The 23665-nt window shown below is 40.7% G+C and overlaps 1 protein-coding gene across 4 annotated transcripts in view; it reads right to left on the bottom strand.

Annotated features, from left to right (window-relative positions):
- The window catches only part of MTCL1 (microtubule crosslinking factor 1), a 96508-nt gene extending 73250 nt beyond the window's left edge, over window positions 1–23258 (bottom strand). For all 4 annotated transcript variants that reach the window (XM_039339200.1, XM_039339202.1, XM_039339201.1 and 1 more), the window contains exon 1: window positions 20689–23258. In XM_039339200.1, the coding sequence (XP_039195134.1) occupies window positions 20689–21657 (969 nt within the window). In that variant the 5' untranslated portion in view covers window positions 21658–23258. The remainder of the gene's footprint in view (window positions 1–20688) is intronic.
- Window positions 23259–23665: the final 407 nt, after the last annotated feature.

Raw genomic sequence — 23665 nt, 5'->3', positions numbered from 1 at the left:
GAAAAATGAAAGAGAACGATGATTCAAATGCATTTTGTATGTTTTCCTTTTTATTTTTATTTTCATTAGTATGGAAGGAGGGAGGGAGGACTAAATGCTTAGAAAATATTGACTGCAGTTATAAGTGACTATGACTTTATATTATAATCTGTAGATATGTACATTTGGTACAGTAGTTAAAGTGTCAGATTAGAAACTTGGAGATGATAAATTCCTAGTCTTGCCTTTGGATGATCTTAGTTACTTTTCTCACCCTTGGGAAGAAAGAATTTTCAAGTCACTTCCGAAATATGCTGTCAAGAATAGTGCAAGAAACAGTTGCCAGAAATCCAAAATGACTTGAAAGAAAAATTTTCCAGCATGTATATCATATACTATAATACTTTCTATGTTTTGTACTTTAATTAAGAAATCTTCTTCTTCTTGTGCCATATCCGCTATCGGATGTTGGCGATCATGTTGGCGATCCTGTTTTTATCAGCAGCTGCATGAAAAAGTGCATTAAATACATTAAAATTTTAATATGTCATTATTATATATATTTGCAATTTACTCTTTGCACAATATTCTTGTACTGTGCTACACAAATTTGTACTTGGTTTAGAAAAAGCTGGACAAAATATTTTTTCCCCACATATGAGATATCAGAAAGTAGAAGGAACATAGCAGAGAGGATATAAGTTGAAGTAGGAGGTGTGGAAATGATTTGTGTGATAATTTGGCAGTAGGCCAGGAAGAAGCTCAGAACGGGATGGAAAAGATTCCAGTCTACACACACAAATATTGAATATAGATCGTCAAATTTGTAATACTGTTTCTTTTTTATGTGTTAAATCTATTTTCTTTCCAATTGTTGTGTTGATGCATTAATAAAAAAAGAAAAAGAAACATGTGGTTTTCAAAGTCAATATGCAACCTCCAGGGATCCTTATATATGTTTATAGTCAATATTTCTGACACTACTGGCTCAGAGTACTCCTAAGAAAAATACTGACTGATTATATGCCATCAAGTCAGTGTTGACTCTTATTGGCCACACACTTAGATTTGTCCCTTTAGATTCCCCAACGGTGCACTTATAGCCAGTATAATAGAGTCTATTCACCTTACTATTAGTTCTTCTCTTTTTCTTTTTCCTTCCACCTTTCTCATCATTAGAGCCTTTTCCAGAGAGCTAGGTCTTTGCATAATGTGTCTAAAGTAAGATAATTTAAGCATAATCATTTGTGCTCCAAGTGAGAATTGCCTGGCTTGATTTGGGCAATGATCCATTTGTTTGACTTATTGGCTTATCAATGAGGTTCAGGATTTCAAAGTGATTCCCCATGTCCTTCTTTGAACATGATGGGTATATATTCAAAATCGTATCATGGAAAGTGGTTGGCTTTCTTCTACTTATTTAACTTGGATCTTCATCATGGGCAGTTCAAGATCTGTTCCACGGACAGCATCAGCCATGCCTTTGATGCTATAACTGAGCCTTTCCATCCCTTTTAGTAATAATAAAAAATAATAAACTTGGTCATTAAGCGAAGCAGTAACTAAGTGAAATAGCAACTGTGCTTATTATCTTACTTTAGCTTTACTTTACTTTTTAGACCTGTGAAGGTGATAAATCTGAAAGTTGGTGGCAAAGTTACTTTTTCATCACTGTCAAACTGTGAACAGTCACTAAATGAGGCTGTCACTAAATGAAGACTACCTGTATAACCAAATTGATTTCAACCGGTATATACTCTATTTAATGGCCTTATATAGAGATGTTATTTTGGTTATTTGAAGAAAGTGTTAACTATGACAAAAATTGAAATGGCCAAAATTAATTAAGTTGGTTTCCTGTTTCATTTCAGATTTTTAAGCCATGCAATTTTCCTCTTTAATGTTTCCAACTTTGGCATTGCAGTCTCCAATCACAAACAGAATATTTTGCGTCCATGTTCTGTCACTTTCAAGTTGAATTTGATCATAAAACTCACCAACCTCTTCTTCTTTTCCATCAGTGGTTAGAGCATAAACGTGGACTGTCATATTCAAGAACTGTCCACAAAATACAATTGATACTATTTAGTCACTAATTGCATTGTAGCCAAGTACTGATCTTCCTAGATACTTCTTAACTATAAAAGCAACCATGTTCTTTCTTCTCCCTGTCCTGAATTATAAAGTGTGATCTTCTAACTATATCTAATCCCAGTCAATCTCAGTTTGCCAAAACCTAAACTGTCAACCTGTAGTCATTTCATTTCATATTTCATTGTGTTGAGCTTTCTTCTGTCCCTGCTTCTTATGTTCCATAATTCCACTGTAATTCTCTCTTTACAGAAGAAATAGATATCCATGGAAAATATAGAAGCATTTCCAAACTGATACAATTACTATGTCATTGTTATTTTAGTTATTATTTACTAACTCACACATATATACATAAATACACGCATACATATTTATGAATTAAAAACAATATTTAAGGTAAGACTGAACTGTAAGGTATTTCAGCAAGGCACGCTACTGCAGACTGTCCTGTATACCCTAACAAAGCAGATTTTAACGTATGTTATGGGCTTTTGTGATGGGTCAGACTTTGAATTAGAGAAAAAGAGCCACTGGGATCTCAGTTATCTGTAGACAGAGGCTCAGAAATAGAAAAATATGCTGGAGGATGAGCCTGGCATTTTGGAGCAGTCAGATAACCAGCTACCATTACAGAAGCACAGTAGCAGACTGAATCAACTATTTCAAAGACTGAGTAGGAAGCAATCCTTCTGCACATGCAGAAAGATTGAGTTAAGTAGAACAATATTCAATAGGCTGCTTGAAAGAAACAGCCATGATTCAGGAAAGTAAGCATGTCTGAGCCAGGTCTATCAAAGAAATAGTCAGGAAGCAGATTTCTGTTGGCAAACAGCTTGACAAATTTGAATAAGAACCCCCTTAAGGTTCTTGCAAACAATAGGTCCTATAAGCCTGAAGTCTTTTTTTTTTACTTTCATTTTAGTAAATATGATTTTCTTATGAGTCATACTGATAAGGATTAATATTATTTTGTCTCATTACTTATAAGGTTGAATAACTGAAAAAGAAAAACATATGTCTTTTTTTTCAGGAATTGGGTTCAAATTAACAGCTTGGTAAAATGGCTGTCAAAAGAAAATAGCATGGTGTTATTCTGAGGATCAGATTTTGTATTAATGCAGTAAACATGTAAAAAAAAAAACTATAATAGGTGGCATAAGCCAAGCAAGTATCCAGACATTTCTGCTGGATTAGTAAACACACACAAGGGGCCATAACCTAATATCTTCTACCTATAGTACAAAAGCCTTGAAGAGACAGATTATTAAAACTCTTGTCTAGCACAATTTTCTTCTTCTTGAAGTTAGAAAGCCAGGGAGGAACTTGCTAACATAGATGTTCTTTGTTCTCTGAGTCTCCCTGGGAGCAGAGGTAACTAAGGGAGAAAAATCTAAAAACCCATTCCAAATGGAGGAATGTGAATCTTCAAATATCTTAGAAAACAAAAGTAATCACATGCAAGTTTTTAGGTACAATAAATAATCAATGCATTTCTTTTCCCAATACTTTGTTTTAAATAGGCTCAAAACTTTGCCCAATTCCTTTCTCAGCTATTTTCTCTGATGTTTCATCTTATGAATAACCACTTACTGGCTCTTCAAATTTAAATCTTTTTCTCTAATCCTAGCAATTATATTATGATAGTTCAGTAACTGAGTAGAAATACTAACGTAACTCCCTAACTCTCTAAGGCAGGGGTCACGCAAGCAGCCCTCACCCCATTGCCAGCAATGGCAAAACTGTCCCAATATGTTACGCAACGTCATATGATGTTGTGAGTTTGACATGTCTGCTCTAAGGTAACTCCCTAACTCTGTGAGGGATATGGATAGTTTCTAAATAAAATAATACATACATACATACATGCATACATACTTTTCCAGTTTATCTTTAAAACAGAGCAGTAGTGATAAGAATTTATGGACTGGTGGTTTTCTATAGTAATAGTAAGATGAGAGACTGTAAAAGATAGTACCTTGAAGACCAAGGCAATAAAAGCAATACTATAGCTATGACAAGATCGAAGCAAGTTGCAATAGGGTTATCACACAACAACTTGCTCCATGACACAGTCTAGCCTTGTTCAGAACTCCATCTCTTCATTATTTTTTTTTCAGTCAGATACCCAATTGTTAAAATATCTGTTCAGTCATACAGCCACATATAAAATATCTGTATGAAACACAGGTAGTCCTTAACTTAGAACAGTTCATTCAGTGACTGTTCAAAGTTACAATGGCACTGAAAAAGTGACTTATGACCATTTTTCACACTTAAGATAACTGCAGCATCCCCATAGTCACATGATCAAAACAGATGCTTGGCAACTGGCAAATATTCATGGAAGTGTTCCGGGCTCATGTGATCACCTTTTGCAACTATCTGACAAGCAAAATCAATGAGGAAGACAGGTTCAATTAACTTTGTTACTAACTTAATAACTGTAGTAATTAACAGCCATGGCAAGAAAGGTTGTAAAATGGGGCAAAATTCACTAAACAACTGCCTTGCTTAGCAACAGAAGCTTTGGGCTCAACTGTGGTGTAAGCTGTGGATCCCCTGCAGAACTGATTCTTCAAATGACTTGTTTATTAATACCAGTAAAACTGCTTTGGAACAGGTTGTTCTGAAACCTGTATTGAGAGCCAGACCTAGTTGATCGTGGATATCTGTAGCTCTGAGAAGAGAGAGGGCTTAGTTAGATGGCCAGAAAGTTGTTTGGGGAGAGTTTGTTCTCCCTAGACCATAGGCATGCATAAACTAGCTATGGATAATTACAGTTGATTGCAGTCAGCTAGATGTTCAGCTTGGATCTGCCATATTTATCCACCTATCAAATCCTTCCCAAGAACCTGGGATAGGCAAATGTTGCTGTTTCATGAGGTTAAAGGCATTGTTACAGGATGTAAACTGTTCCAAATACAGCTGCCTTTTGACTGGTGGTGATTTTTCAGTGCCTGTAATGCTCAAGTGGTGCTTCAGATGTTTTGGTATCCAAAGATTGCATCCAAAGATTTTATCACATGTGTTCTATTTTATAGGTTTTTGTATTTTGTGTTGCTCTCCAGTTCTTTCTCTTCTACTCTGCAATTGTTACCTACAATTATTACATCAGATTCCAAACATTTTGAGGAATTGCTTCACCTCATTAATGGTAGTCCATAATGTGATTTGGTTTTTTTTAGGATAGTGCATACATTTAGCCACAATAATTTATCATCTTACCTGTTTCTATCCAACATTATGGAAATAGTATTTAATTAAACATGTTGAAAACAATTGAAACCTTACCTTAAAGCTATTAAATATTTCTCCACTAAGCAGTTTCAAATTTAAAGTCTTAAAGTCTACTAGGTACTGGTGTTAAACATTTAAATATAAGAGAAATTATTAGTTAGGCAGTAAGTAAATATGGTTGCTAGCTTCACAAATAAACTGTAAGTGAAATTAGGTCACTTTTATTTATATTGTTACAGCAGGCAACTAACTTTCGGGATCCATGTTTAGAAATATCTTTAGCTGCTTTTTTCCACTGAGGCCCTGACACTGTAGAAAGAGAGTAAAATAAAAATTATGACTGAAATTTCACATATTTTGGTGCATGCGGGTGCAGTTCTATTCTATGTTGTCTTAAAATCCCACTGAATTCAATTAAGCTTATTCTCTTAGTTTTGGTAGATATAGAAGGCAATCTTAAAGATAAATTACTGTTCCATTTAATCAGATATACATGGTGCTACATGTATATGTATAAGTACAAGCTTTGCAGTAGTAAATGTTAGTTGTAAAACTGCAGCAACTGGCAGCTTCTTTGCTTTGTTTCCCTTATGAACTCAGTTTTATTTTATTTAAATGAAAAGGCTAGCAGTTTGGCAGAATAAGAAAAAGCGATGTATAAACAATGGTCAGCAAAAAGTTTAATATTAAAGCAACTGAAAGTGCTGCCATGCTCTAAACACAACGTGCTTTCCTTGAAGTTGTTCTTCATGAAACTCGGAGTGTATATATTGAATTAAACCTAAACACTAACATTAAATATGTGTGAAAATAAACATAAAGTAGAAAAAATGCATGGTAATCCAAATCACTTGTGAGTCATATAATGCTTTTTAAAAATGGTTATTTTTGCAATAGGAATGGCTTTGCTCTAGAAGTTGCTAACTTGTGGAGAGGCACGGATGGTAAGAGCATGTCATCCTTATTCTGCTAGACTTCTCAGTAGTTTCTGAAATGTCAACTGCGGTATTCCTCTGGATTGCTGCTATGGTTGGGAAGCACCATTTAAAGTACAGATATTATTTTACTAGATGAACTTTCAAGTTGTAAAAATTTGCTGATACAAACACCTATCAGCAACTGGAAGTTGGGTAAAGGCAGGAAGGGGCAGCTTTTGACAAGCGACATACATATACAGTGTGCCAGAAACCAACCCCTTCATTCCCTCTCCTGATTCCCCGCCCCACCCTCCCAGGACCCTCGACCACGGGTGTCAAACTCGTGTCACGTGATGCGTTGCAACGTATCACGACTTTTTTCGCATTGCTGGAGCTGGGGTGGGTGAAGCCTCTGTATGATGCATCCAGCCCCCAGGCCAGTAGTTTGACACCCCTGCTCTAAACAGATACAGCATAGTTCTCACTCCACACAAATGGTAGCATCACAGCAAACCCTAACAGGTCTAGCAAATCCTTGGGTGGCACCAGGAGAAGGTAAGAAAAGAAATTAGGAGAAGGTAGAAAAGGGCCAGGTTTTAAATATGCTGCACGCCAGAAGGTTTGTGTGGCCAGCAGCTGCCTCTCTAAGGGCAAGATCACACATGCTTGGTCAGCAGCAGCAGCAAGAAGACAGTAAAGGTCAACTAGGGTACTTTGGGCCCCAGAATGGGGGACCAAAAGAGCATAGATGGGGGAGATGGGCAGGTCGGAGGAATTGAAGTGCCCTAATGGTCATAAGTGTGAGTGGGTTGCCAAGAATCCAAATTCTGATCACATGATCATGGGTTACTACAGTGGCCATAACTTTGAGGAGCAGTTGTAAGTGCTGCTATAGTTTCAACTTGTTGCTCAATGAATGGTTGAGGATTATATGTATTGCTCTTTGAGAGATATTGTACATCTGAGTGCAATTCAAGGAGCTGTTATTATCTACAAAGCCTTATATGGCTTGGGTCTGACTATTTTAGAGATTGTTATCCCAAGTAAATTCTGCTTGCTCATGTTTATAAGTTTTATAAATTTTATGTTTATAAATTTTATAAACTGCATATAACATCTAGAGTGAGGCAACTTTAGTTGTTCCTGTGATTTAAAGGCTTCAAAAGACTACGCTTAAGGGACAGTCTCACTTAAATTGATCGTTTAAAAAAACAATCAAAAACTTTAGAAAACATCATTATCTCTGAATTCTATACTTTATCCCATGAGTTTAATCTATTTGAAATACATAAATTAATATTTGAGTAATCTAATACGTATCAAAATATACTTATTTATTATGGATCTACAGTATCTATATATTTTTTTTATTAAAAGTTTTAAAGATTTTATACAATATATATCCCAAATCCCTCCCACCCCTCCCCCTTCCCCCACTTCCCAGACCTGATTACAGGGTTACAAATAAACAATCATAATCTAACTAACATTACCCAACTATGCAAACAATCAAATCCATAACATACTTTAACTCCTTTTCAAAATAAATATTAACAAATTAAATATGAAAATAATAATATAATTAAACCATAAAACTAAGACTAATATAAGTTCTACCATATTAAATTATTAATAATAATCTAAAATTTAGTCATAAGCTAGATAATACTTTTTAGTCTCATATTTATTCTGAATAGAATCTATCCATCTTCTCCAAAGTGAAATATATCTTTCTTGTGAGTAGTCCTTCAAATAAGCGGAAATTTTTGCCATTTCTGCTAAATTAGACACCTTGAGTATCCATTCTTCCATAGTAGGCAAATAATCTTTCTTCCAATATTGCCCCACAAATAATCTTGCAGCTGTTATAAGATTCAACATCAAATTAATTTCTTTAACATCAAAATCTACAATAACACCTAACAAAAATAATTGTGGCGTAAACTTTATCTTTCTCTTAAAAATCTTTTGAATGTTCCACCAAATCTTAATCCAAAAAGCTTTTATATTTCTACAAGTCCACCAAATATGAAAATAAGTTGCATCTAAGCTTCCACATCTCCAATATTTGGGCTGTAAATGAGGATACATACAGAACAGCTTTTGAGGATCCAAATGCCACCTATAAAACATTTTATAAAAATTTTCTCTTAAATTTTGAGCTTGAGTAAATTTTACATTTCTAACCCAAATTGTCTCCCATGTGTCCAGTAGAATCGGCTCTTGAATATTTTGTGCCCATTTTACCATACAGTCTTTAACTAACTCCGTTTTGGCAGATTGTATATTAATATGATCTACTGAGAACTACAGATGGCAATCACTGTCATGTTAAACAAATAATCCATTCAGCTTCCTATGGCCAATGCCATGTTTAAGTAGAGCCACAGCTGTGACTAACAGGACACGCGGACCCCATGCATTGTTCACAAACCTGAACTTTCCCTCTAGCAGCTGACTGCCCTAGCATCTGCAAACAGTTTGTTAGGTTAAATTAAATCTTCCTCACAATACAATAGCTTATAGGGCCAGAACAGTGAAATACTAATTTCTTTGTTTTTTACAAAAAACTTGTTCAGTCAATCCTGATCTGTCTTATTTATTTATTTATGAGACTTATATACCGCTTTAAGTGCAAGCACTCTCTAAGTGGTGTACACCAGTAAGCAATGTATATATATATTTACATTGTCCCCAACAATCTGGGTCCTCATTTTACCTACCCCGGAAGGATGGAAGGCTGAGTCAACCTTGAGCCGGTGAGATTTGAACCATTGACCTGCTGAACACAGTCAGCTAAAGTGGCCTGCAGTACTGCACTCTATCCTATTCTACAATACACAATACAAATGTATTTTTACTATGTAGCATTTAATGACTTCATTTTGACTAAAAATAGCCTAGATTTTAGAGTTATATACTTTAAAACAGTGGTTCTCAACCTTTTTATACGGCGACCACGGTCATAAGGACGCACCGCGCATGCGCGGCATGCATGCGTGGCACCGCGCCGTGCGTGGCGCACATGCACGGCACCGCCCCCATGCATGGCGCACATGCGCGGCGCCGCCCCTGAGGGAAAAAATGGCGGATCGCGTTGCACCAGCATTTATTTATTCATTCATTCATTCTTCCTATTTCTTAACCAATCATCTCCCTTAGAGAGGGCTTCTGGGTAGTGTACAATTTAATCAATAAAATTAACATTAAAATCAGAATAAATTTAAGATTAAAAAGTTTTAAAATTATAAAAATACCATGAAATTTCAAAAGGCCAAGAGACTGGGCAGGATGTTCCACAATGTGATGGTGTGAAGCTGGTTTTGTGGGTAACCTGGCCCTATGCCAGGTAGAGCTTTATAGGTGATGACCAACACCTTGAATTGAACCCAGAAGCAAACTGACACTCAGTGTGGTTCACAGAGGAAAGCTCTTATATGTGTCTTTCTTTGGGTACCCAATTTGGCTCCCGTGGCCACATTCTGCACCAGCTGAAGCTTCCAGATACTTTTCAAGAATATTCCCATGTAGAGCATGTTGCAATAGTCCAATCAGAAGATGACCACGGCATGAGAGGATTGGACAGCCATTTGGAGACAACTTAATTTAGATATTTCCCAGTAATTTCATTTACTGTTCATAAGCCTGACCTCTATCTATCTACTTTCTATAACAAAAGGTGAATATTGGTTAGAAGCTGAACTCTTTCCTCCCTATCTGAAGAATGTGAACAGAAGCTATTCAGCCCCTAAAGTCCTTTAAATAATATAATGCAGCAAAGAAGTAGAGGAAGAATATTTATGTTTCTAGCCATGTATACGGTTAGTATTTTGTTGATCTTTTTCACTATAGATTTATTTAATTTTGTAGCATACACTGGATCTCTTAAATCTGGATAAAAATAGAGCAACCGAGGCTACTGTTTCATGTCTTGTCTGGCCATAAACTAATCCAGCCTTGTAAAGTATCCAAAGAATGATGATCAGGATGACACTATCAGACACCTTCTGTAAATAACCATAGTCCTTTTTGTTATTATTTAGCCTTTCCATACAACCTTTTCTATTTATAATCCAATAATTTGGCCTCAATTCTGACATGTGCCTTCAATCATCAGAACTTATGTTAGTGTGAGGCTACAGACAGAACGTTTTCTTAATGCAGACTCGAAATACAATATTCATAAAGGGGCGAGTCAAGTGGCATAGTATTTGTGGTTACCAAATCAGCTCAGTTTCTTTTATTTATAGATCTTTCTGAGCATACTGCTGTGCCAAAACATCAGACTTTGCTGAAGTTCCAGCTCATAAAAACCATCCAGGAGCATTTTAAATAGTAATTTCTATATATGGATGCGAAATTTTAATAAGAGAAATGAGCAATACGTTTTCGATATTTTTATCCATGTTATCATAGGCTCTTGAACCTATGGCCCTTAATAAATTACTAATGAGTTTTGTTCTAGAAGTAAAGTCTCCGTCAGGTCAAACTTAACTCTTTGAGATTTGATGAACAAGATCCCTGGATTTTCTTGATAGAAATGCATAAATGGTTTCAATTTCCTTGTTTAGCCCTGCAGCCCTGAGATTACTTCATGGGTTTTCCTTCAAGTATTAACCAGGTCAAGCCCAGCTCAGCTTCTGAGAGCCTGCTGACGATTTTGTTATAGAACTAATATGCAAATAAGACAGAGTTGTGCCAATGGTATGTTTTCCACTTAAAAATGAGAAATGGCATTTAGGTTTATATACCACCCCACAGCACTTTGCAGCACACTCTAGTTGATTTACAATGTAAGCATAATTTGCATATTGCCCCCAACAATCTGTGTCCTCATTTTATTGACCTTGGAAGGATGGAAGGATGAGTCAATCTTGAGCCCTGTCAGAACTCTGTGCTATGGGCAGAGTTTGCCTGCAATACTGCATCACCGGTGGTTAAACAGAGAAGTTGAATTTTAGTTCAGAAGCAAACAATTTTTTGAAGGTGGGGCAGCAAAAGTACAGTATTTTTTCAATCTCTGTATGGCCAAGGGAGACAGGATTTTGTCCTTTTCAAAGGGATTTTTTTTGTCTAATGAATATGCTTATTAACTCCACCTGAAATTTACTTTTGTGCTCATTTTTAAACTGAAAAATTGTGCCATTAAAACAGTGATTTTGATAGCATAACCTTATAATTGTCTCCAAAGACTGCAAAAAGATGATTTGTCTACATGTAAATGAAGATTCAATCATCCAGGCCAAAAGTATCTTAAATGGTTAAATCATGACAACTGGACCAAAGTTTAAACTTTGGCCCAGTTGCCATGATTTAACCTTTTAAGATAGATTTGTCTACATGTTGTTCATAGATATTTATTCTAATCAAAATGATGAAAAATATGTCATGAAGTAACAACACAAGCTGTGCCATTTTCTACTTGCATCAGTACACTGCACATAAATAAGAAGTAGAATTTAATAGCACACATTTAATCATTCCTCTACCGAATATGCTTATGTTGTTGCTCAGTTGCCTAATTTTGGCTTAGCATGATGCATAACCAAGTCATAGACTCATTTATATAATACATAGTTTATAAAACTACTTCTAAATAAAGTCACATATATTTGACATACTCCTTAATTCTGGAATTCTTAATCTAGCACTTTAACTAATTTATTCTATTTGTAAAGATCTTCCCAACTGGATTATCTTGCCAATCAATTTGTGTTCAATAATTGTTGTATCTCTCATTATGGTACATAACTTTTTTTTTTTAAATCCTTATCCTAGGATTCAAACTGCAGTATTTCTTTTTCTGTGAAACAAAAGTCTACTTATTTTCACCTGGATTATTTATTTTAATAGCTTGAATAATTATTGCTTCTATCATTTGCGATGTTGTGATCAGCATGTGATACGGGCCTTTATGCTCATATTATTTTATTTATTTTTTAAAGTTATTTATTTATTTGCTGGCCTCATTCATTCATTCATTCATTCATTCATGTATTTGTATATTCGTGTATTTATTTATTTATTGGCTTCTCAGTATCCAAGAACCATTCATTTACTTTTTTAAAAAATATACTAACCATAACCAGTCTACATGGGCCCACTAAAACAAATGTATATGTATGATTTTTTTTAAAAAAAACTGAGAATTTGCCTTTCTAACTTTCTGATCTAGAGTAGATATTTAACCCTTTTAGAGGGCTGCACAAGGTGCTACATTTATCCCATCGTATTATTTCTGGATATGCTATCATAACACAGGCACTGAAAAAGTCTTGCAAAAAACAACATACATTGAGGCAGGATTATCACCCTTTTTCTGTTGGAATTTCTGTCTCTTTATCAGCTGCCTGGAAGGCAAAAGTTTAGCTGAGGCAAATTTCCTATCCTTTAATACCGTAGCAGGAAAAGCCTCTGCTGTTTGCTGCCAAGCAGCTGTTATATGGCATAATATAAAAAATGCTAACAATTCTACATTCAGAAAGTTTTTCAGTCATGTGTCAGCTCTCAGCTGTCATTTCTTTCATAAACAATGCTTTATGTGTATATCAAGCATATCAATCATCATAATCAATGTTGCGTCCTTCGCGAAATGGCAATGACACGAGAAGCAGTTGTAGTTTTCAGGAACTTCTTTATTTCTGTTCAGCATACTGGTTACAAGACGCCGACAACGCCCAAATCTCCCGGCCTCTTTTACAGGCCATTCCCGGGCCAATCTGCAACATTTGGCGCGCCAGCACCTGCGCATGTGCGCACGTGCTGGCGACAGCCAGTCTGGTCCCGGGCAGCTTGCACCTGCCCAGGACCGTTGCAATGCCCCGAGCCTGCTTCCACAGGCTCAGGACATAACACCCCTCCCCCCGGCTAAGACTATGATCATACAATAATAACATACAACCTAATGCGAGCGTGGTGCCCATACTTCCTAGTGCCAGTTATTTCCTCTGCTTCTATCATTCCCAGTGTTCTATTTTCCTATGTGTACAGGAATGTTCTCTGTTAACTCTGTTTTGCCAGTAGAGTTACAAAATCTTCTAAATACTTAGGAGATCTTCTGGCTCTCTGTGACCTCCTGACTTCTGGGTACCTGCCAAGTACCCCTTGACTGAGGGGTGATGCATACCTGTCCCCCCTGTTACACCCTGGTGATTCCCAAGGACTGTGCTCCAATGCCTGGCCTGCTTGCTTGCCCACTGGGCTCGTCAGGCCAGGGCTTCTTTCTCAGTTTGACCTGGTTGTCCTGCCTAGCTGCAGGCTCTCTGGCCCTCTTAAGTGACTGTCACTGTTGGGCGATTCTGTAGAACCTCCCAGGTCCGTCCAAGACCCGTCAGGAGGTTGTCTTTCCCCTTGTTCCCGTTCTGTCCCCGGGCTTGTGGGGTTTTCAGTGCTGTCCCAAAACTCAGTTGTCCCCTGAGTGAAGTCAGAGGTGTTGTAGTCGGGATTTGGTTCCTCGACCACCTCCCTGTATGCTTGCCCCCTTCTAGGGACAGGGGTAGTGTCGGGCCAACTAGAGGGAATGTGTGCCAGCTCTCTTGCAGGGTGTGATTTGTTTGGACGCTCCCGGATATCCTCCCTGACTGGAGTACTGAGTGATGTGGGTGAGTAGTGATTATGCCCCCGCGGTGACTCCCTGGCTGAAGTAGGCACTGGTGCCTGAGTTCTAGTTGGGCTCCGTGAATTCCTGTTTGGAGCACTCGCGGAACTTTGGAATGAGCTGTCTGTAGCTTCCTCGTTAATGATGGGCAGCAGCCCGTACTCTTCCCTTTGCCCTAAAGGGTCCCCCCCCGGAAAAGACCCAGGAGTCTCAGTGGGAAAGTCCCGTCTAGTGCGGAGCTGGTCGATGTGTCGACGCAGGACACGACCGTTGTCCAGAGACACCTCGTAGGACAGAGGACCTGTGACTCTGGATAAAGTGGCGGGGACCCATGAATGGCCAGACCCATAGTTATGAGTCCAAACCGGGGCACCCACAAGCAGTTGTCTAGGTGCCCTGGGGTATGTGAGTGTGGAAGGAAGTCTGTCCGGATGCAACCGGTCAAGCTTCGTGGTCAGTTTGCGCCCCCAACGAAGTTCAGCTGGGCTCCTCCCGGTAGAAGTGGATGGCGTAGTGCGATAAGAAAGGAGGAAGTCAGCCAACCTGTGATGCCAGTCTCCATAGGTAATTTTCTTCAAGGCGTCCTTTGTGATGCGAACCATGCGTTCAGCCATACCGTTGGTGGATGGGTGGAAAGGCGCAGAGGTGGCATGACGAATCATGTTGGCCTGTAAGAAAGCTTGGAATTCGGAAGAAGTGAATTGAGGGCCGTTGTCAGATACGAGGACGTCTGGAAGCCCGTGTGCAGCAAAAATCCCCCTCAGTACTTGAATAGTCTTTGCAGTGGTGGTGGAAGAGACAGGTACAACCTCAAGCCATTTTGAATGGCTATCAACTAGGACCAAGAAGAATTGACCCTGAAAAGGCCCAGCGTAGTCAATGTGCACCCTAGACCATGGAGACTGTGTTTCCTCCCATCTATGTACAGGAGCTTGGGGCATTTCAGGGCGCGAGCGTTGACAAAGGTGGCATGCATGCACCTTAGCTTCAATGTCTCTATCTAACCCAGGCCACCACAAATGGCTGCGCGCAAGCGCCTTCATGCGTACAATGCCAGGATGACCCTCGTGGAGGGAACCTAAGACCCTAGTCCTCATTGAGGTAGGAATGACAACTCTGCTTCCCCAAAGCAGACAACCCTGGAAGATGGACAATTCGTTTCTTTTGGACCAGAAACTCTGAAACTCAGTGCCAGGACAGCTCTCTGGCCATGCCGATAAAACACAAGAAAGGACACGTGAAAGTGTGAGATCTGTGGCTGATTCAGCGGCCACATCCCTGGCATCTAAAGGAGACTCAGGCAAGGCCTGAATGGAGAGGATATTGATAGTTGGTGCAGGGTCAACTTCTATTACCGGCAGGGGTAATCTACTGAGGCCATCAGCATGGCCCATTTCCTTCCCAGGTTTGTGAAGTAAGGAGAAATCATAGGCAGACAGAAAGATAGACCATCTCAGCATTTTGGGGGAGATGATCTGGGGAGTTTGTTTATGTGTGGTAAACAGTCCCAACAAAGGCTTATGGTCAGTGAAGACCGTGAAATGCCTGCCATATAAAAAATCATGGAATTTTTTGATTCCAGCAACAACAGCTAAAGCCTCCCTGTCTATTTGAGCATAATTTCGCTAGCAGAAGACAAGGTTCTGGAGTAATATGCAACAGGAACCTGAGTTCCGTCTGATCTGAGGTGGCTTAGTACGGCTCCCACCCCATAAGGAGAAGCATCACAAGTGATGCCCACAGGAAGGGATTCATTGAAATGTGCAAGCACACTGTTAGAAGTGAGTAAGGCCTTGACCTCCTTGAAACTTGCTTCGTGTTTTTGTGACCACTGCCACACTGCCTGTTTGTCCAGAAACCTGTGAAGAGGCTCGGCTACACTAGCCTTGTTTGGGAGGAAGGAGTTATAGAAATTCAGAAGGCCCAGAAAAGCCTGTAGTTCGGCTTGGACTTTGGCCTAGGGGCATGCATAATGGCTTCCAGTTTGGATTCAGCAGGGTGAATACCGGTAGCATCGATTTTGAATCCCAGAAAATCTGTAGAAGGCACCCCAATTTTACATTTGTCCTTCTTAAGTTTGAGGCCCGTTTTCCTGAACCTTAGCAGAACAGCCCTTAATCTCTCAGCTAAGTTGTGTGTAGAGTCCCCTGCAATTAAGACATCATCAAAATAGGGGCAAACCCCTGGTATACCCCGTAGCGTGTTTTCCATTACGCTTTGGAAAATTCCAGGAGCGACATTTACTCCAAATTGTAACCTCTTTACCTTGAATGCCCCCCTATGGGTCACAATGGTCTGAGCTACAGCAGCAGCATCATCAACAGGCAGCTGTTGATACGCCTGAGCTAGGTCAAGCTTTGCAAAAACTTGAGGGAGGCCAGGATATGACTGACCACAGGGACAGGATAGGCATGTTGCTGCAATGCCTTATTTAGAGTGCATTTGTAATCTGCACAAATGCGAATGTCCCCATTTGCCTTAAGAGCCGTGACAATGGGGGTCTCCCAAGGACTGGAGTCGACAGGTTCTAAGACTCCTTGCTGAATCAATTTGTCTAATTCAGTGTCAATTTTACCCTTTAAAGCAAAAGGAACCCTTCTTGCTTTGATTCTAATAGGGGTGACAGTGGGGTCTAACTTCAGTGACACAGGGGGTCCTTTGTACGTGCCCAGCTGGGGGCTGAAAACATCTGCAAATTCTTTGCAGACATCTTGTAGGTCAAGTGTTTGCAAACTATTGAGCCCTGTGATGTGTATTCCCAAGGCCTCAAACCAATCGAGTCCTATGAGACTCGTTCGTTCTCCCCCTACTACTACTACATCTAGTGGACCTTCAAAATCCTTATACTGTACGTTAAGGGTGGCCTCCCCCTTAACACACACTCTGGAGTTTTGAAAGTCCATTAACACAATGTCAGAAGGCCTCAGCTTGGCCTGAAATCCGCTGCCAGAACAAATCTTCCTAAATGTGTGCATGGAAATGATCGAGAGTGCAGACCCCGTATCCAGTCCCATAGCCAATGGAACCCTTGTAGCTTCACTTTAAGTGACAGCTTTTTCTTGATGGGCTTGTGTGTGCCTGTCTTGTAAATGCTTCTTCGCGAAGCGCAGAACCCCACCCTGTTTTGGCTGGTAACCCTGGTACCTTTCAGGCGCAATTCTTCCTGAGGTTGTACCTTCTGACGGCCCAGACACACAGCTGCAATGTGTCCCTGCTTTCCGCATGCCCTACAGATAGCGGAGTGGAATCTACAGTCGGTCCTCTTGTGGCGACCTCCACAACCGAGGCACTTGGGGAGAGCTGAAGAGCTTCCTTTCTGTTTCCCTTCTTTCGTGGGGTAGAGACGGTCTACTTCATCGTCAGGATCCTCCTCTGGGTTCCTTTGGGCTCCTTCCTGGTGCACGGACACAGCCTCTGGAGTGCTTCTGATCGGCCTCATGTTCTTGATGGCGCCGCCCACTGCCTCTTCTGCAGTAACCTCTCTCAAGGCATCTTGGAATGATAAGTCTTCTTTAGCAAAAAGTCTCTGCTGTAATTCTCTATGCCTCAGTCCGCATACAAATCTGTCTCTCAGCCGTTCTTCTAGATCCTTGAACTCGCAGTGTTTAGCGGCTTTTCTCAGCGCAGCAATGTATTCTTTGGCTGATTCTCCGGGTCCTGATCCCTCTGTTCGAAGGTGTGGCGCCAAGCGATGACGGACAGCTTGGGCTGGAAGTGTTCCTTGAGTAGTTTTTTGAGATCTGTGTAGTTAACAGATTCTAGAGGTACAGGTGCTGCTATGTTTTCAGTGATTTCGAATGCGTCTTGACTGCAAACGCACAGCAGGGTGGCGGCTTTCAAACTATCTTCTCTTACTTGGTTGACTTTAAGATAGTTTTCCACCCTGGCTACGTAAGACTCCCATCTTTCCGGATGCGAGACGTCGAATTCTGAAAGTCTTCCTACTTTTGCCATTTTTGTAGAAAAGGAAGGGTCTATCAGCCAGCCTACCCCCGATGCTCGCTGGATTGGCGGGTAGCTGCCGAGTCAACGCCGTTCCTACCGCTCAGGACTCTCTCGGGTAAGCTTACACCTGTCTTCGGTCGATGTAAGGCAATCCCATCCTCGTCCCCAGTGTTGCATCCTTCGCGAAATGGCAATGATCCAAGAAGCAGTTGTAGTTCTCAGGAACTTCTTTATTTCTGTTCAGCATACTGGTTACAAGACGCCGACAACGCCCAAATCTCCCGGCCTCTTTTATAGGCCATTCCTGGGCCAATCTGCAACATTTGGCGCGCCAGCACCCGCGCATGCACGCACGTGCTGGCGACAGCCAGTCTGGTCCCGGGCAGCTTGCACCTGCCCAGGACCGTTGCAATGCCCCGAGCCTGCTTCCACAGGCTCAGGACATAACAATCAACTTTTCTGATTCTATTTTTGTCTTTATAGTTTATATAATGATCAATGACTATACTTTACTTCTTAAGTAGCAAAAATAAAATTGTCTAAAAAGTTAAATTAATCCTAAAATAATCAATTAATAACATAGATATGAAAAATAATCATAGATATGAAAAATAATCATGTTCAATCTAATTTCTAATTTGAGGAGGCTGGCATTGCAAACCAATCCATGTAATTCATCTCTCTCTCTCTCTTTCTCTCTCTCTCCCTCTCTCCCTCTCCAGGCAATCCATATAAATCAAGTATTTATTTATTTATTTGTTTGTTTGTTTATCAGAATTCTTAACTGTCCATTTTCCCCATAGAGGGGCTCTGTACAATTTAATTAATATAATAAAACATAAAAACTGAATAATTTAAGATTAATTTTTTTAAAAATATAAAACAACATTATAAAATTACACACACACAAAAAAAAATAGAGACTTCCAAGATGGGGAAACTAGGAGTTATTAACACAGGCCCCATGGCTGTGTGGACCACTTTGTCCCCCACATAAAGCTACACAGTTTTGATCTTTTTGTGGAAGGCCAAGAGACTTAGTATAGTATTGCCTTTAACTGTCATTTCTATTATGCTACTATATGAATCACCTGGCAAAAAACGACTAAGATACCATACTAATAATTAAAGCTTCAGTAATAAATACAAAAGTTTAAAACCTCAGTACAATTATATGCAGTTTTCATTTTTATTTTACCGAAGTCAACAGGCCTTACTTATATTGTATGCTGATGGGTAAATTGTATTACTGTACAAGTGCAGGACAAGACAAGTTTGGAATATACAACTTCAATTTAAAAACAGAACAAGGGGTTTCTTTATATTGGCATAACTGATAACTCACTTTTAGTAAAAATATTTTAATGCAGAGGTCCCCAATCTTTTGGGCATCAGGGACCGGTTCGGTGGAGAAAGGTTTTTCCACCTGGATCAGGGAATGTGTGGTTTTGTGTGCTGCCTGCATCCCACAGATGGGGCTTTGCTTGTTTGTGCGGACCGGTTGCTGGCATGCAGCGGTCCGGTACCGGTCCACGGACTGGGGTTTGGGGACCCCTGCTTTAATATAATTATGAACCATTTGAGACTGAATCTCTACCTAAAAAACTTGAATTAGACAGCAATCCTAGGCACATCAATGAATTTAACTGGAGTTTCTCTTAAGTAAACATGCATAGGCTAATGTTCCCAATTTCTTTCCTGACACTTTCTTATAAATATCAAAAATATAATTTTCCATAAATGACAAACCATGAAACTGTACAGTAGTCAGATGTCTGTTTTCTTAAATAACTCTGTCTAAACTCTTATAACACTTCAAAGCAGGATTTGAAGAAACTGACATTTCCCAATCCCATACTCTCAATCCCTTTTGCAAAGTCCAAGTACCAAAGCCTAACCCTATCACTGAGATGGATTGACAGCACATCTTACTTCTCAAAAAGCCATTTTCCTTTGCCTATAAAAATATAATATATTTCTTCAAATTCTTATCTACAATATTTTTCTGGAATTAAAATGCTTCATAAAGAAAACCCAAGCCACTCTATCCACCTGCATGATTCTAAAGGTTTCTCCAAACTGATATCTTCAGATATATCAGATTTCAACTCCAATAATTCTCAGCTACTATGAAATCCAACAACTCTGGAATGCACCAGTTGGGAAGTGCAAAGCTGTTACAGGATTCAACATATTTAAGCTACACTTTAAAGAACTTTGCATTTCTGTATGTAAAAAAAAGTTTGATGTGACGCATTTCAGTTGCACCAAACCAAATAAAGTCAGGATGGTTACTAATTAGAAGTACCAGATTAGCAGCTGAGTTCTAATCCACCTCAGACACAAAAATACAACCAGAGATTTGGGCAACTCTCAGTTCAACCTGCTTTTCAGGAGTGTTGCAAGGAAAAACAGAAGAAAGGAGCTCTATGCATATCACCCTGAACTCCTGGATGAAAGAGAGTATCTAACTTTATAAGTAATTAAATACAATATGTGCAATAGGAAAACATTGTAGATCTGCCAACTTCAAATGTCTTTCCTCTGTAGAATAAATAAGGTGAAAGCATTGGTGAAGAAAGATGCACCCATGTCCAAATCATGGCTCTGTAGGGACTTCAACACACAAATCTTGTTTTCCATAAAGCAAAAGACTGGCACAGGACTGTTGATTTCAAAGCAAGGAAGGGCAATGTCCTATGAGCTGGGGGGGGGGGGGGGGCAATACTGGAACTTCTGGTACCCAAATACAATTGTATGACTTTAACAATTGGCCCTAGGGAGTTCCTTCATTTTTTTTTTTTTTTAAAAAGATGGCCTTGTCTCAGCAAATGATCTTCCTTCATTTAACATCCCTGGCCCTTCGGTCCTCCCGTTGAGGCCCAGTCTTCCCGCTCCCTCCAGCCTCCCGCCATTTACCTTGAGGTAATCGTTTTCTGAGTGCAGCTCTTCTATCTCTCTCAGCAGCTCTTCTTGGTCTGCCACTAGCTGCCTTTCATAGGAGGGCACCACCATTGGGATTTTGCCGCCCAGGCGCTGGGTCCCAGCAGGCTGCGCACTTTTGGCGGACGCTTTCTCCGGACCTCTGCCCCAGAACACCTCCTCCCCTTGGACGCCCGAGGGGGCCGGTGCCTTCGCCGGCCCTTTGCTCGGTGGCTCCGGAGAAGGCAAGGAGTCCTGGGGGCCGCCGCCTGGCCCTGAGGGAAGAGGGGGAGGAGACGGCGGCGGCTCGCGCTCCCGATCGCTAGAGCCGGTGCCAGACTCGGCATCGCTGTTGGCGGCCTGAGCCAACCTCTGTTCATCGGAGAGCGCCTCGGAGGGGCAGTCAGAGAGGTCCGAGCTGCTGTCCGTGTGGCTGATCCTTGCGGCCGAGGCGGGGGACAAGGCACCTGGCTGAGTCAAGGGAACGCACCGCCTCCCCTTCTTGTTCTTGCCGGACGGGTGGCTGGCCTCACCCGCGACCTGTCTAGCGGTAGCCTTTCCGCCCGCCTGGTCTTGGGCCCGGGCTACTTTCTTGCTGGAGAGGACGGATTTGGCGGTACTGACTTTGCCAGGCGCGCCGGCCCCTGAAGGCGCCGACGCTGCCTTTGCGCCTAGGGCGCAGCTGCGGCGGGAGAGGCGGCACTGGGGTGCCAAGAGCCCCGGCGACTGCGGACGGGGTCCCCCCTGCTGGGGCTGCGGCTTGCCCGACAGGCTGGGCGACTTGGGAGGCACCGGCGGAGGCTTGGCCGAAGATGCCCGGGCGTGGAGATCCTTGAGGAAAGGTCTGGCAGGGGAGGGAGCTCGATGGAGCCGTTTCTTCTCAGCGAAAGAATGGTGGGGACTCTGCGGCGAGGGCGGCAGCGACTTGAGCGGCTCGATGAGGCTGGTGTCGTTTAAAGTCTCCATAGTCCCGGCTGGTGGAAGAACAGCCAGGGAGTGGCGGACACTTGAGGCTCCTCCAATCTTTTCCAAGAGCAGGAATGAGCGGAGCGGAGACGGCGGTACTCCTGGTGAAGCCCAGCAGCAACCGCGGCTTCCTCAGGTTTTCCCGCTTGCTCTCTCATCACTCCTACTTCTTTCTCACCAGAAAGCTCTCACTTTTTCCTCGGCGCTCTTGTGATTCAACAACACTTCTCATTCTCACTGTGCCTTTCTCCCCCTTCCCGCGCCGTGTCGAGAAACACAAACCACAATCGGTAGCAAAGCTTACTTCTTTTCTCTCTCTCTCTCTCTCTCTCTCTCTCCCAGTCCCCTGGATGCTCTGGAGCTATAAAACGTTGCAGCCTGCAACATCGACTCCCTTTTCGTCTCTTCCCGTGAAGGCAACTGTTTTCCGGATATTTCCTCCGCTTCGCTAGCTCACAGACCATCGCTCATTCATCCCCCTGGAGCCCTCCTCCTTCTCTCGTATCTTCCGATCTTTCCAGGCTTCTTCCTTCTTGCTTTCGCTCCTGAAATAGAAAAAGCTGCAAACGCCGCTGTCTCCCGTACTGACGCTGCTCCTTCTGTGCGCATGATCCTCCCCTTCTGAATCCCAGCCAAACTGCTCCCGGCTCGAGCCACTTTTTTCCCCCCTAGGGATCTTGCGTGCTTTTTTTTTTTATTCGGCCTCCTGTGCCAATTAAGTCTATTATAAATGGGGAGGGGTGTTAATCAAAAGAATTAAATCCTTTTCTTAACGATTGCTGCTTGGCAAAAACAAGCCCTTTACGGGATCAACAGCATCCATGTCGCTCTGTGTAGCTACTGGAACGCATGCTGACACAATAACAAGTTTTATCTTTGGATGGAGGGCAATCAGGTAACATTTCGGACCATCACCATTGTGCTGCACAGATACTGTGATGTCCACACTGCACAGATACTGTGATGTCTTACACTCAGACTTGCCTCAATGTTTTATTTTTGTGTAGTGGGTTGCTAGAAATTACGATTTTTTTACTTATCCATGCTGATTGTTGTTTTCTGTTGTGTCTTTTAGAAATCTTTTGAAATTATCCATTTTCCTATTCTGATGTTATTTATTTCTATGATATTAGGCGCAAAGAACATTTTCTCTAACGTTGAGAATGAAATATGTTGTCTGTAGTAGTAAAGTTGCATTTGGGCATAAGTCAAGTAAATCAGTGTAACTACAGTATGTGGAGGATAAAGATAAGAACTGAACACATTTTATAAACACTATTTGATGCATGTTCTAATTCAAAATCTGAACATCCACTCTTCTATTTTTTACATAACTATTTTTTAACATATGGGGTTTTTTAAAAAATCAGAAGTAGGGCAGCCAATGAAGAATTCAAACGTTGATCAAATTTCACATTAAACTTTTATAAAAAAATGGTAGAATAAAGTTGGTGATAGCTTTGGGCTTTTTTTAACAAATAAAAGAAGGAAATACAGGGCCCCACAATGGAAATGAAAGGTAGATATTTCTGGCATATGAGATAATAAAGTAGCACTCTGATGAAAAAGAAACAAAGAAATGTAAATAATATTTGCCTTGTTTGTTGTCTTGGCTGCTTGAAAAGAATACAATTATATGTATCTTATGATTTCTAAAAATAAATACATTTTTACATGATTTTCTTATTTTGTAAGTGATATAACTTTTTGATCAGTTTCCAGGATCTTTTTTTTAACAAACAGGCCTCACAGCCTGAAAAAGATTAAAAAAAACCTCTGGCTTAATGGATAAATAGTGGAAATACTGGGAGCTTCTGCACTGGAGAAAAATTCCTTGTGTGTTTAATCACACTTTGCCAAATAAAATATTCAATTCAATTCAAATGCACCTTTGTTGGATTTTATATGGCAAGTGCAAAATGATGGAGCAATAGCAGTCCCTCAGGCAGACAGGTCCTATGTCATGAAGAGGTAATTTAATAGGTAATAACTAACATCTTGAATTGCA

Source organism: Crotalus tigris, unplaced genomic scaffold (assembly GCF_016545835.1).
Source record: "Crotalus tigris isolate CLP2741 ecotype Arizona unplaced genomic scaffold, ASM1654583v1 scf7180000017731.4096049, whole genome shotgun sequence".
Lineage (NCBI taxonomy): Eukaryota > Metazoa > Chordata > Lepidosauria > Squamata > Viperidae > Crotalus > Crotalus tigris.
The sequence above is the reverse complement of the archived record's forward strand: the minus strand, read 5'-3'. Positions and strand labels throughout refer to the sequence as shown.